Raw genomic sequence first — 14,926 nt, forward strand, 5'->3', positions numbered from 1 at the left:
GGCCCATGGAATTTTCTAGAGATCACACCCACCCTCTGTGGTATCCTTTGAAAGTAATTTTATTAGTTTTTTTTTTTTTTATGGGCCACATGAGTTCATCATTCATAAATTTGTTTAAACTGTATTTGGAAATCTCATTTTCCTGCTAGTTGTATATCTCAGAGGCCCTCGGCTCCACCAGATCCTGGGTAGGAGGCATCCCAGATTTACTTATATTTTTTAGGTCCCGAAGTATCCTCTTGTCAAGGTTTCTTAGGACTTTAGAACAATTTCATTTGTATGTCTCCTTTCGTGGATTCTGCAGCTTTCAGTTTTCATCTTTCAGACACTGGAACTTCATAATTTAACTCAGGCCCCAAAGCCATAAAGATGGTCAACTGTCAAAGCAGCTGCTGCCTACTTTCTCCATGAGCACGGTGCACAGCCAGCCACTCCTGGTAGTTCCCTGGCTCCTCATGTGGTCGCTCAACAGGGAAATGCCAGAGAGTCTCTTCCACATAGAGCTACTCTGGAGGAGACTCAGGGGGAATTTTTTGTAATAGGACTAATATATTAGTCCCTCTTTTCTTTTTTAAGTTTATCTATTTTTTGAGAGGGAGGGAGGGAGGGAGAGAGGGAGAGAGGGAGCGAGGGAGGGAGGGAGGGAGAGACAGAGAGTGAGTGGGGAAGGGGCAGAGAGAGAGGGAGAGAGAGGATCCCAAGTAGACTTTGTAGTGTCAGCGCACAGCCCAACTTGGGGCTTGAACTCATAAACTGTGAGATCATAACTTGAGCTGAAATCAAGAGTCCACACTTAAATGGGCCACCCGGGTGCCCCAGGGGGAATTTTTAATAGTTAGCAAAGGGGCTGTTTCCTTATAGGGACAGAACCTCTACTAAAGAAATACTGGCTCAACCAAGAGTCTCATATACCCATGACAGATAAGAAAGTGGGTTTCCCCAGAAAAGAAAGGTCCATGCAAACTGCGCTAATTCCATCTGGAAGCACTGCACCAAGCTCTGTGGTCCTAGGAAAGAAGAAGTTAACATCTGCTGTTTCTGGAAACATAATGGAAATGCGCCACCTAATGACCACAGATGGAACTGCTACTTTTCAAAAAAAACCCCAAAACAAAAAACCCACCTTGGCTGAAGATTCTGAGCTTCCAAAGAAGCCCATTCTTAACTGGCAGGTTATCACACCAAAGTGATTCAATACCCCTGTATTTTATAGGTAAACTATAATTAATATTCTTGTGAAGAAAATGGGTTTTTTTTCATGAGATTTATGGAGACATTCTGAAAAATATTTTATAGCTTCTAGATCAGATAGGCTGGTTATCTATCTTCTAGCTATTAACATAAATGTTTAAAAAGTAATACTCAGACACTCAAGTTTGAAAGGAAAAAATGCTAAGAATTTTTTAATGTTTCAAAGGAAACCTTGAATAAAATGCATTTGCAATAACTTTTTCTTTCCACTAAAGGGTCTACAAACAGATTTATAAAGACTCGAAAACACTTTTTAACACTTCCACTGTGTCAATAAACCAGCCAATTATGAATATATCTGTTGAAATGGAGTAAGGCTCTGGAAAAGAAATATTTTACCTCAACAACAGTTGTTATGATTACTTAAGATCATATCTTAATACAGAAAACAGTTCTACATGCTTCTTAAAGTAACTTGTAATTATTTTAATTTTTTGGTGCTCTTGCAAATACGTGACTAACAAAATTCAAACCACAGCAACTACACGTAAGAGTTCTGTGGTTTACTTCAAGCATCTGTATATAAAGAACCAAACTACATAGACAGACACTGCAAAACTTATAGGTGAAGTTTAGGTTAGACAACTTTATTAGCTAAAGAACAAAAACACATTCCACTTTCTGCAATCACAGCTGAAAAAGCTTTTCAAGAAGATCCAAGGATGTATGGACTTAAACAATCTGAAACTAAAGTCATAGGAATTCAGTAGATTCTCAATCACTGCATTTGTTCTAGTTTAAGTCAGTTTAAATTTTTTCATAGAAAAAAACAGATTTCAGGCAAATAAAAACAAATTCCAGATAAACATGGTTCGGTGTTTTTTTTTTTTTTATTATTTTACCTTTATCAAGGCAGGCAAAGTACAGATGCTGTACATTAAAAACATACAAATACATTACTCACAGCACATCAACTCCTACAGGCAAAGAGACTGGGAAGCACTGCTCCTCTGAAGCTCGGAGCCGCAGCTAAATGTACAAGGAGCCATCTGCTGGTCCCACGTAGCCAACGCCAATCAGCAAGACGTCTATCAGCGTCCATATCCCCAGGCCGCCGAAGCTGAAGAGCTTGCCAAGGCCTTCCCGCCACTGACCCAGGTAGAAACGGTCAGCACCAAACCCCCCGAGGGTGATGCTGCAACAGCAAACAGGAAGGGGGTCCATCAGCCATACCCCCCAGGGTAGCTCAAAAATGGCATGGAGTCACACTTGTAAAAGGGCCTCAAATGATCACAACCCCTGATGAGAACACAAACGTACAACGTCAAATAACCATGGGCCAGAAGACTGTTTTAATGTCAAAAGTAGGGGCGCCTGGGTGGCTCAGTCGGTTAAACATCCGACAGCAGCTCACTAAGGTCATGATCTCGTGGTCCAGGAGTTCGAGCCCCACGTTGGGTTGTATGCTGACAGCTCAGAGCCTGAAGCCTGCTTTGGATTCTGTATCTCCCTCTCTCTCTGCCCCTCCCTGCTCGCGGGTGCACATGCACTCTCTCTCTCAAAATAATAAACATTAAAAGAATTTTTTAAAAAGCCAAAAAGTAAAAAAATTTTTAGCTATACTGAATCTGAAGTTCATCTTCTGAAGAAAAGTAATCTGTCTCATTGCTTTTTCATCTAGAAAATGGCATATCCAGAACAAAGCAGGGAGCCAGTCCAACAGGAAGTACACGGACAGAGTCAGGAGGTGGTGTCGTCATGAAGCAGCCCAACACCTCCTGACTGTCCCAGATCAAGTCGCCTGAGCTCTGTCACTCATCTCCAAGCAATGAGTGTCGAGAATAAATGACTTTAAGGTTCCTCCAAATTCTAAGATCTAATGCTATTCAGACAACTTCTCGTTGTACTTCTTTTAAATGTTTCATCATGGAAAATTTCAAGCCATGTAAGAGTAAGAAGAGAAGAGAGCAGTACCCATTACCCAGCTCCAACAATTCTCAGCATGTGGTCAACCCCATTTCACCCATACTCCCCCCCACCAACCCCCCCCACCCCCCACATTTGAGTACTTTGAGGTAAACCCTGGACATTCTCCCATTCAGGGAATATTCTGAAAGAAATGATGCTGAGCTCTGAGCAGAAAACTATTCTTACATTTTAAAAGTCAAGCTGTTAAAGGTACCATGGTAATTTAAGATGTTAACAATCTTGGGGCAACCAGTTGAGAGGGGGACAGGGAACAATCACTGTAACTTTTCTGGAAGTCTGAAGTCATTCCAAAATAAAACATTTACTTAAACAAAAAGTCAGTTGTCAGTTTTCATTTGAACCACTGCTGACAAAGACCCTGGCCAGTTAACAAATCTCGTTTTTGTTGCATCTAATTTTCTATTTTGGACTTTTACTTTCCAGCTGTGACTTCCTGCCAGGCAGGATCTGGTCTCTCCTCAGCCCAAACCCTAAAGCAGTGGTTCTCACAAAGCAAGGGGCTTTGCTGAGGGGCAACTTAGCAGTATCTAGAGACCCAGGAGTGCTACTGGCATCTAGTAGGTGGAGTTCAGAGATGCTAGCCACTCTACTGTGCACAGGACGGTGCCACAACAAAGAATTATGTGGCCCGAAAGTCAACAGTGATGAGGGTCAGAAACCTAGCCCACATCACACAGGCCACAGGGTCTCAAGCTTTAATGCTAAACCTTCAACTGTAGGTGCCCCGACTTTTAATTAGTGAATTGTTTAACCAGCATCCCACCTGCCTTCCCACTGAGGGAAAGAATTGGTACAATTTTTTTCCCCCAAAGCTGTTGAAAAGTTTAACAAATTCAAGCACATTTTAATGTTAAAATTGTAAGTCCGTGCTTATCTCTGGATGGTGGAATTACAGGTGATTTTTAGTGTTTTATTTGGTCATTTTCAATTTTTCCAGTTTTACTAAAAACCGAGTACTGGGTAGGTATCAGTTTTTATAATAAAGGAGGAAGTTACTAAAAATTTACACTATGAATCATAAACCTATCCATCCGAAATAGTATATAGCATTTTTGCTGAATCACAATACATTCAGGATGGGGAAACCATGACTGGTTCTAATAATCTATAATAATGATTAGGTAAGTCATCTCAAAAAGTATGCAGGCATCCTGGGAGAAAGGCTAACATCCTGCCATTAAATTCCATAAAGGGACTGGTCTGATCATCTCACTAACCCCGTGCAGCTTCATTGCCTAGGCCTAGCCAACAAATGTGAAAGAATCTGAGTGAAGGAGGAACTCGGCTGAGTTCAATGTATGGAAGATTCCACTGATCCCAATGGAACCCAAATGGCACCCTCAACTTACCAGTAGCCACGCTTACCTCAGAGCCAGAGCAGTAGACCACTTATAACCTCCAGTCCAGTTGCAGTATAGCATTTTTGGAAAAGTACGGTTACCTTAAAAAAAGGGAAAATACTCTACATTAGAAACATGGGTAAACAAATACTCTTACACAGAGACTAATGGTCTTGTAATGTGAAACCTAAAAATCAACTCTTTATGGTAATTAAAGTTTGCTACGGTCAATGGTAGAAAGTCCTTACCATCTCTAAGCTTACATTTAATATTTAATCAGAGAAGGAAGGATTACAGTTTGAAGTATGTGAAACGCCCTACCAGCTATCAAGCCTTCAGCGAAGTTTAGGGTCAGACAGTGTGGTACTGAAACAGACAAATCAAGCAATGGGAAAAGGAGAGAGCCCAGCGTCCCCGCCCCCCTCCCCGACAAACACACACACACACACACACACACACACACACACACACACACACTCTTCCTGTGGGAGACAGGGCACACGCAGACTGGCCTGGACACTCGGGAGACAACTGGCTATCCACGTGGGGAGAAAAGTAAACCTGCATCTACTTCACACCACATCCCAACACCAATTCCAGGTGGATTACAGACCTATATGTGAAAGGCCAAACTTCCAACTTTCAAAAGAAAATATAGGGAAAAAAAGGGCTAACGATGAAAGGCTAATAACTTCAACTAACTAAAATTTTCAAGTTCTGCTAAAAAAAAAGTCAAGTAAAGTCAAGTTCTATTCAAAAGACACACACACACAAAAAGTGGAAAAACTAAAAATCTGGGAAAGGATTTTAGGAACACCAAAAGGTTATTATCCAAAATATAAAAGAATTTCCAGAAATTTTTAAGAAAAAGACAAAACTTATGAACAGTAAGTACTGGAGAATATGTCGATTAAGAATAGTTATGTACCAGGGCATCTGGCTGGCTCAGTGGGTTAAGCATCTGAGTCTTGATTTCGGCTCAGGTCATGATCTCAAGGTTCATGGGTTCAAGCTGAGCCCGTCGGGCTCTGCGCTGACAGCGCAGACTCTGCTTGGGATTCTCTCCCCCTCTTTCTGCCCCTCCTTTGCCCTCTCTCTCAAAATAAATACATAAACTTAAAAAAAAAAAAAGGAACAGTTATGTACCAATAGTGGGAATGTAAATGTTGAAACCATTTTGGAAAATTGTACATGCTAGAGAGTATATGCTACACAAACTCGTGCACACCTGCAACCAGGAGAGGATACGTACAAACACTTTAAAAGCACCACAATCCGTGAGAGCAAAAAACTGTAAATAATCCAAATACACAGGAGAATGGATAAACTATGATACAATTTCACAGTGGATATTATACAGAAGAAAATAAATAGATAAGACACATGGATGAATCTTAGAGACATGATGCTGAGAGGAAAAAAGAAAGTACAAGAAGATCATAAACAGACTATTATTTTACAAAAGTCTAAAACCTGCACCATTGAATAATATATCATACTATATTTTGTTATATACAAGTGACAGAACTATACAAAATGTAAAGAAAAGGAAGTGGGATGATGATGAAAAGAAAATTCGCCAGGGCAGTCACCTCTTGAGAAGGTAGGGCACTGGGTACAGGAAAAGCACTCAGGTAGTTTCAGTGGCATCAGACTGCTTTAGTTGTTAATTTGGGTGAAATGCTATTACTATATATCAGGCTTAATACCTTACACATTTTTTTCTTGTTTGTTCAAATATTACATTTTAAAAGATTAAATTACAAGTTTTCTAGGTTTTTTTTAGTTCCTTGAGTTTATTTTTTTATTTTTCAGTTGACATATGATGCTGTATCAGTAATTCAACAACGATCTGTTAAGCTGTTCTCACCACAAGCGTAACTACCGTCTGTCACCACTGAGTTTATTATTAGTGAGGCTTGGTGTAACTAATAAATGTTTCTGATTAGACAACTGAATTCTCTAATTGCTAACTGAAGTTCCACATGCAAGCTTAAAGGAAAGTCTTCTGCTCACGAACTTCGCTGAACCCCACTTACCCAAGCAGTGAATGTGGTCCCGCACCGTGCAGTTGGCAGTGTAGCGTTGCCGAGGACAGGACACTGTCATGCAGCTGGTGGAGTTGGAACACTCATAATCGGTTTCTGGAAGCTGCCAGCAAAACCTGCAAGTCATGTTGATGACGAAGTTCTTTTGGGATTTGAAGTCTTGATCCTAAATGCCCAAGGACGTAGAATGAATCAATCATCATATAGCAGTTAATACGCCAATAAAAATACAAGGCACAAAGCTTCTACAAGACTTCTCCTCCTGGTAGAAAGTGCAGAAAAACAGGTACAAACCAATATGTATGCAAAACAAATGTATATGGTATGATCCTATAGTCATGAAAATATACACCCCAAAATATATACCTAAGGGAAAAAAATCTACATAAAGTTACATCAAAATAACAACAGTCATTCCAGGATGGTAAGATTATTTTACCACTTTCACTTGTATAATTTTTCATAATGAGCATGTGTACTTTTGTAATACAACAAAAAGGGGGGGGGGTGTATTTTATCAAGCCAGAGTCACAGAGAGCTGGAAGGATGGATGAGTACATCTGTTCAAGGTCACTGAGCTGCAAGTGATGTGTAGAACCCATGTTCCCCAACTCCAGTCCGATGCTCCCAGGAGTACAACACAGATTGGCTACCGAGTCTCAAATCTCCACTATGGCCCAGTACCACAGGGCTGTTACCACTGCTCACATCTCTACTGGGTAAGCACTCAACTCAGAACCACACTCAACAAAGGTTCACTGTTGGTGCTAAGCTTTTAAGACCAGAGGGTTTTTCACTTTGATTTTAAAAAAATCATTATTTTGTTTTCTGCTTGTAAGAGTAGGCATGCACTATGTGTGTTGCACATTTGGAACTTACAAGAAAAAACCTGTAACCTCCCCAGAGTGAACCACTTTTAATCTTTCCTTATTTCTTCTGGTAATATAGATTTATGTAAGTGCAATTATACTGAAATCATTTCGTATCCTTTTCCCCCCACTTGACATTACACTGCAATATATAATTTTCAAAATCATTTTTAAATGGTCAATCACCTCTGGAGGTATCAATTTATTAATTTTTTTCATCAACGCAAAACTGCTTTTGTGAATAGCATCCAAAACTGGGTAAGGCACCACTTGACTTAGGCAATATTGTTTTATGTATCTAGTGATACAGTGATAACACATGCTTATCAACTGTTATTTATATTTATTTATTTATTTTTAATGCTATTTTTGACAGAGAGTGAGCAGGGGAGGGGCAGAGAGAGAGGGAGCCCACAGAATCCAAAGCAGGCTCTAGTCTCTGGACTGTCAGCACAGAGACTGATGTGGGGCTTGAATCCTCAAACCCCGAGACCATGACCTGAACCAAAGTCAGACACCTAACTAACTGAGCCACCCAGGTGCCCCTTTATCAATTGTTTTTTTAAAAACTAGGCAATACATGGGGGCGCTTGGGTGGCTCAGTTGGTTAGGCGTCTGACTTCAGCTCAGGTCATGATCTCACAGTTCGTGAGTTTGAGCCCCGCATTGGCATCTGTGCTGACAGCTCGGAGCCTGGAGCCTGCTTCAGATTCTGTGTCTCCCTCTCTCTCTGTTCCTCCCCCGCTTGCACTCTTGTCTCTCTCTCTCTCTCTCTCAAAAATAAATAAAGATTAAAAAAAGAATTAAAAAAAACCCCAACAACTAGGCAATACATGTATGTGGTACAAACTCCCAGACAGGACAGGAGTGAGGAGGAAGCTAGTCCAGCCCAGCCATCAGCAGCCACTGTCCTCTCCAGCAGCAAGTGCTGCTTAGCCTCTGGCCTTCCAGGGAATCTATTCTACGCATGAGCATGTTTATGTCACATATATTTCTTTATTTTTTAAATTTAAGTTTCCACTGATATTTACTTTTCACTTAATTCTGTAGCTATCAGTAAATAGCTCAAGATCTGCTTCATTCTTTTTAGTAGCTGCTATTTATTTCATTTCATAGTGAGTCATAAACAGTTCTCTCTTGGACATTTAGCTTGTTTTAAATCTTCCACCTAGGTGAACAATGCAGCTAAGAATATCCTCAGGCATATTTATTTGTAACCACGTACAGTATCTGTAAGATAAATTTCTAGATAGGGAACTGCGGTCACAAGTTCTATATATCTGTACGTTTCATACATATGACAAGTGCCTACATAAGAAGCTGGCCATCTGCCTACCCACTAACAAGATAGGAGTGTCCCTGGCATCCTCACGAACTCACACTGTTGCTAACATTTATTACTTTCTTGCCAACCTGGTAAGTTTAAAAACATGCATTTTTATTGCTTTAATTACAAGGAAAATTAAATAGTTTTTTTCGTGTGTTGAAAGCCCATTTACCTTTCCTTTCCTATGAACTATCTACTTATGTCCTAATACCATTTTTCTATAGGACTGTCATCTCTTTCTCATTTGCTTTTAGGAAATCTTTTTTTTTTTTCTTTTATGTTTATTTTGAGAGAGAGAGCACGTAGGGGAGGAGCAGAGAGAGAGAGAGGAGAGAGGATCCCAAGCAGGCTCCACACTGTCAGCACTGAGCCCTGATGCAGGGCTCGAACTCAAGAAACTGAGATCATGACCTAAACTGAAATCAAGAGTCAGAAGCTTAACCAACTTGAGCCATCCAGGCGTCCTGGAAATGTTTAATGCGTTATTTGTCACCCATGTTAGAAATGGTTTTTTTACTTAGTTTGTCATTGATCTTTTGCCTTTATGCTTTTTTAGGTCATTTTTAGTAGTCAAATGTATCAATTTGTTCTTTTATGGCTTCTAAATTTTACTTCATACTTAGGAAACTATTCCTTTTGAGATGATAACAAAACAATCTCAAGCTTTCTCTGCTACCTCGTGGTTTCCTTTCATCACCTTAAATCCCTGATCTTTCTGAAGTTTATTTTTAACAAAATAGGGATTCCACTTTTTTCCACACAGTGACCCAGGCATCCCAGCACCGACTGCACCCGCCTGCTCCTCAGGAAAGAACGGACCCCTTCAAAAGCTGATCTATAGGAAAAGTTATCTGTTACCTTTACAAGCTCTGTGAAACAGCTGTCATTACTAAGAATCCAGAACCCATCAGAAGGAATTATACTGCTTCAGATACACTGGCAGACTGATTACTTCTCCAAGTGATACAAAACTACATTTCTGACAAGCACATTTCCAGCTGACCTCAACTGGCTTGACGGTTGCCATTACAATTGGAACAGGAGGGGTTGGCAGGAGTTGCTGGATTTTTACATTAATTTCTATAAAAGAATCCAGATGAGATTCCCTTAGCCTGGGAGTCCCTAGTCAGTATGCATGGAGAAGGACTAGAAGAGTTAATTTTTTTTTCCATTAAGTTCAAAATAAGAGGGTGCAGGAGGCACCTGAGTGCACGCACATGCCAGTGAGAGAAAACAAGGATTTGCAGGTGAAGGTCGTGGATTATTTCTTTCTGAAACAGTAACTCAGTTACCAAGAAGGGACCCTACAGATCTTAACAAACAAGTTAAAAACACATGACTTGTCATGGACAGCCTGGCGACAGCAGTCCTAACACTCATGTCTCCAGGTAGTCAATTCGTGTATTTTACCGCTCTCTAGTTTTCAGAACAGACCAAAAAACTCCCTTGGCGGCAGACTTCAAATTCTACACCTGACAACCAGGCAGCTGCAATTTTATAGGACTCACTATTATTGGCTAATAGAGGAGGCAGGTGATGTGAATTCACCTGGAGAAGGAGAGAAAAAAAATCCCACCCAGCCCTGGTGAGGGCTGTAGCAGGCACCATGACCAAGGAGTTCCGAAACTTCCCTAAGCTTTATAATTTCTCTACCTTTGTTATTTTTTGTTATCTGCTGCCATTTTCTACTAAATGAAACCGTTGTTTTTGGGACATCTAAAGAAGAAATAAATTGAGAAGTACGTCTTACTCTGTAACCAGTTTTCGGAGATGAAAGTCAAAGCAGCTGAGGCAAACAACAAAGGAGGCTAATTCTAGACAAGTTCCCCTTCTACATCAGAGTCTTTCTATTTTTCAGTAAGTAGCTACTATCTGTCAGACCCATGAGACAGAAATTTTTTTGTACTTTTTATATTTGATTAGAGTTGTCACACAATGTTACATTAGTGTCTGGTGGAGATAAAAATCTTTAAAGCCTTCAAATAAAGAAGTTTAGCCACACTGCACTTAAGACACAGTAACAAAGACTAATAATTCAAGGGCAGTCATCAAGACTATCTGACTCAATTTTCAAGTGTGCTGATACAGTATACAAAATGGTAACATGTTTATAAAAAAACAAATTCAGACAACAACAGCATAAAATCTCATTTCCCCTTTGAAGTGAAGCCTTCCTCACTCCCTTTCTGATACTAGACTTCATCAGGAAAATTACAGAAAGAGTCTAGGGGTGGAAGGAACTTTCCAATCTAGCCCTCCACAGACTAAGTTCCAAACAATGGAGCGGGAAGGAACCCTGCTCAAGTGACAAAAATGCTAGAACTACCAGGTCAAAAGAGATCTGCAAAAGAGGACATAGTATGGAATCTGTTCCTTCCTTCTCAACAAGTTCCCAAAAGCAGGGTTCCATGGACACATGTTAGAAAAAGCTGTTCTGGGCCCATCCGCTCATTCATCTTATTTAACAAGAAATAGATTAATAAATACTGCAGCGAGTTACGGCAGGGTCGAGAGTAAAACACTAGTTCATTATTCGTTTTTACTCTTCATCTCACCCAGATGCGAGGACTGTCGCCCCAAACAAGGGAGTGTGCAATAATTTACCTGGTCCAGTTGTTAAAACTGCAGACACCAGAGTCTCCCTAACCTACTCACATTCAGCGGGTCTGGGGCTGTCTCCAGGAATGATTGTAACGGCAGCCGGAGTCAGGTAGCTCAGAAGCAGGTACCCCTAGAGAACTCTATGGAACATTAACTAGGAGAGCCTTTCTAGGCTCCTTCCTCTCTCTGTCAAAATGTCAGGAGACAGGATATAGGTGTGATGACTGTAACAGGGTCATTTCTAATAGGCCTTTTCTATTTCTGGCTTTCTCTAAGAAGTCTGATAACTACTCCAATTTAATCTGTCAAAAAATTCCCATCTGGGGGCGCCTGGGTGGCTCAGTCGGTTAAGCATCTGACTTCAGCTCAGGTCATGATCTCGCGTTCGTGAGTTTGAGCCCCACATCGGGCTCTGTGCTGACAGCTTGGAGCCTGGCGCCTGCTTCGGATTCTGTGTCTCCCTCTCTCTCTCTGCCCCTCCCCCACTCATGTTTGGTTTCTGTCAAAAATAAATAAATATTAAAAAAAAAATTTTTTTTAATTGCCATCTGAACCCTGGCAACCAAACCTTCCGTGGCAATGAAAGATTCAGTCTTCTGATCAAGTTGTCTTTGTTCCTAAAATATTACTTGTAGAATGCAGAGCACCTTCTTTCAGGATTTCCCCTACAGTCACGTCTACACGGTACTTATAACTTGAGGTTTACAATGAGTTCATTTAAAAGAATTAAGTTGCAGTACTTACAACACAGGTAACGGAAGGTTTGACTGTGCAGTCAAAAGTGACAGGCTTCCCATAGACACAGGAGAAATTTGTCCTGCATTCTACACAGTCTGCAGGAAGTCTGCTACACAAACCATTACTTGGACACTTCATCACATAAGGTGGGATATCAGTACTTTCTGTGAAAAGTAAGAGAGAAGCTCATTTTCATATAATATTGATCAGAATCCCAGGAGAATACAGTTTCCTAAGGTTAAGGGACATGGTTGCTAGCAATGAACTACTGGGCTGGAATGGAAAATGCACGGAGTTGGGAGTCGGGAGACACCTGCAGTTCAAGCAAGGTTCTGCCAACCAAGCTGTGTGACCTGATGCAACAACAGTTCAACAGCTAAGTAAAAAGGATTCAATTACTGCCCCTGCAAATGGGCATGCAAAGCAAAGATGCTTATGAACATATAATGTATACACAAAGCTAGGTGTAAGTTAGGGCCTCAGAAAAATCTACTCTAACAAGATGAACAATTAAAAGTCTAGCAATGGCAAAGTTTGTTCAAGATCACAGAGGGAGTGACAAAATTGGAACCACAACCCAAACCCGTTTCTAATCCAATATTCTTTTCATCTGAATTCACGAATTTGGTAATGACACCACTGACCCTTTAAGCAAATCAATCAGTACAATAACGGTACCAACTTTGGAAAATGTTCTCTGTCGTTATTCCACATTGGTACTTCAATAAGCCATAATTTGCAGGTAATAAGGAAATTTAAGTTTCAGATTACAAAGTTGAACATAGCCCTCTATATTAGTAACTGGTTCACTGGGTTGCAATTTTTCCCCCAGCCAACCTTGCTAGGAGTAAAATATATCATTAAGAGAGGATCAAATTGCAAGTATTCTTGGGGAGGAAGAGAGGCTTTCAAAAACATCCAAAAGAATAAAAAAAAATTTTGTGCTCTATAATTTTAGATTCAAGAATGCTGCTGTCTTGTTGTGATCTTTACATCCAAATAAGAATCAGTAAAACACCTCTGCCAGTTTCAATTCATTGAAATAATGGAACTGTAAAGGGATGACCTATAGAGACAAAGGTTCTGTTAAGCAAAACACACTAATACTCATTTAAAACTGGTCCCACTTAAAGTCACTGAATTATGTGGGCAATTCTACAAATATCATTTTTCTTTTCTTTTATTCGATTATTTTTGGGGCTGGGAATTGGAAACTTAGAAATCACAAAGCCAAAAAGACTTAAGACGGCCAGGCTAACCTCACCACCCTAAAGACAAGGAAAGTGAATCCTGAAGGGTAAATAATTTGCTCAAACTCCCAGTAGTTCAACCAAGCAGACTGAGACTCTAAGTCTTAGTCCCTCTGATCCTTCCATTTCACACAGCCTTGGGAGGAACCTTTAATGTCCAACATCAGGAACGGGGTATAAGAAGAAAAAGAAATTTTCTGAAGGGAAAGAAGCATTGGTTGAAGGTGATCCTGATGAACGAGGTGGCAAAATAATAGAGAGATAGAAATGAGGAATGTGGAACTGGAAAAAGAGATGTGGCTGGAATGTCAAAAGGAATTGCAATATCAAGACAGTCAACAGAATACATCTGGGTAGCTGTCTTTAGTTCACATAACCTAAAATACAATAAAAAGTTCAAAAAAATGGAAAGTGATTTTTATCTTAAAAAGAGAAAGAAATAAACCACTAGATATAAATACACACATTTACTAGAATAGAAAATATCTAGTACCTGCTGCCCTGGGAACTACTGTGAAAGTACGTGTTGGGCCCGGATCCTTTATTGACTGAGCCAGCGGCTGCGACTGCTCTAAATTTAAGGATCCTACAATTAGAGAAACATGTTATCCTGGGATATGAAAACCTTGGTTTGTGTGCTTAAGACGCAAGGTCCACACCAGGCCCGTAACTGCTCAGAAAAACTCACAGCTTGACGACCCAGAAAACTAAACAAAGAAACGCCAAATAGGGTCGACACCTATTTAGATCAATAGGCAACTAGGGAACAAAGCGTTGGTGTCGGGCTCCAGGTCCGCTTCCCCGGCCAACACCCGAGCCCTCGGTCTCCTGCTCGAGGGCTCCCTGGCTCAGCTCGGCGCCTCCGGGGTCCCGGAGCGGAGTGGGCGGCCAGGACCCGCCAGACGGAGCTACAGCGATCAGCCTCCGCCCTTCGCCCTCCGCCCACGGGCCTAGCGCGGACACCTCCCGCCGCTCCCGGGGTACCATTCAGCCGGACCCCGCGTGGACCCCGGCCTTTAACTCACCCCCGCCCGACAAGATGTAGAACTGGGAGAGGAACAACAGCACGCGGCAGAGGCGGAGCAGGACCCCCAGCGGGACGGCCGCCGCCACCATCTCGCCGGTGCGCGCGCACTTCCGGGCGGCGAGGCGGGACTGGGCAGAGGGGCGGGGCGCCGGCGCGGGCGCCGTAGGGGCGTGTGCGAGCGCGGCCTCGGAGAGCCCAAGGCGCAGGCGCGCGGCGGGCGTTGCGTGGGTTCGGCTGGGCCCGGCAGCTGGCGTCTGGCCGGTGCGCGCGGACTTCAGTGTCCCGCGGCGGACTGGGCGGAGGGTTCCCGGGGCTGGGGTGGAGGTGGGATAAGGTCGCGACGCCTAGAGGTTGTTTGCTTCCCCATGCCCGCTGGACGAGGCGCTCGCTTCGCCTTCCTTGGCTAGCGACTGGCGAACGTCACCCGGGACCGAAATTCACACCTGAAGTGGCTGCAATCAGAGGCGGGCAAATTTGGGAAGTTGACCACCATTTATATGGGCTGGCTGTGAGGTTGAAAACTGCTTTGTGCTCGGTACTCTGCGA

General features: G+C 41.9%; 1 protein-coding gene across 3 annotated transcripts; it reads right to left on the reverse strand.

The window, feature by feature from the left end:
* Positions 1-1,817: 1,817 nt before the first annotated feature.
* Positions 1,818-14,520, reverse strand: TM2D3 (TM2 domain containing 3). 3 transcript variants are annotated; one of them, XM_060617839.3, is made up of 6 exons: positions 14,379-14,518; positions 13,847-13,939; positions 12,110-12,267; positions 6,560-6,734; positions 4,546-4,621; positions 1,818-2,386 (listed from the first exon to the last, which is right to left on the reverse strand). In XM_060617839.3, exons 1-6 carry the CDS (start codon positions 14,467-14,469, stop codon positions 2,221-2,223), a joined length of 759 nt encoding a protein of 252 aa, XP_060473822.1. In that variant the 5' UTR covers positions 14,470-14,518; the 3' UTR covers positions 1,818-2,220. The 3 variants fall into 3 exon arrangements, with proteins under 3 accessions (XP_060473822.1, XP_060473824.1, XP_060473823.1); XM_060617840.3 differs by having other exon boundaries at positions 2,379-2,490; positions 14,379-14,520; XM_060617841.3 differs by lacking the exon at positions 13,847-13,939.
* Between the last annotated feature and the right edge of the window lie 406 nt (positions 14,521-14,926).

Source organism: Panthera onca, chromosome B3, assembly GCF_046562875.1.
Source record: "Panthera onca isolate mPanOnc1 chromosome B3, mPanOnc1 haplotype 2, whole genome shotgun sequence".
Taxonomy (NCBI): domain Eukaryota; kingdom Metazoa; phylum Chordata; class Mammalia; order Carnivora; family Felidae; genus Panthera; species Panthera onca.

Coding starts and splice junctions, on each gene's coding strand:
- TM2D3 (XM_060617839.3), bottom strand. CDS start 14,469: ATGGTGGCGGCGGCCGTCCCGCTGGGGGTCCTGCTCCGCCTCTGCCGC. Junction 6,735..12,109: donor AACCTTCCGTTACCTGTGTT/GTAAGTACTGCA, acceptor TTGGGCATTTAG/GATCAAGACTTCAAATCCCA. Junction 4,622..6,559: donor GGACCACATTCACTGCTTGG/GTAAGTGGGGTT, acceptor CCTTTTTTTAAG/GTAACCGTACTTTTCCAAAA.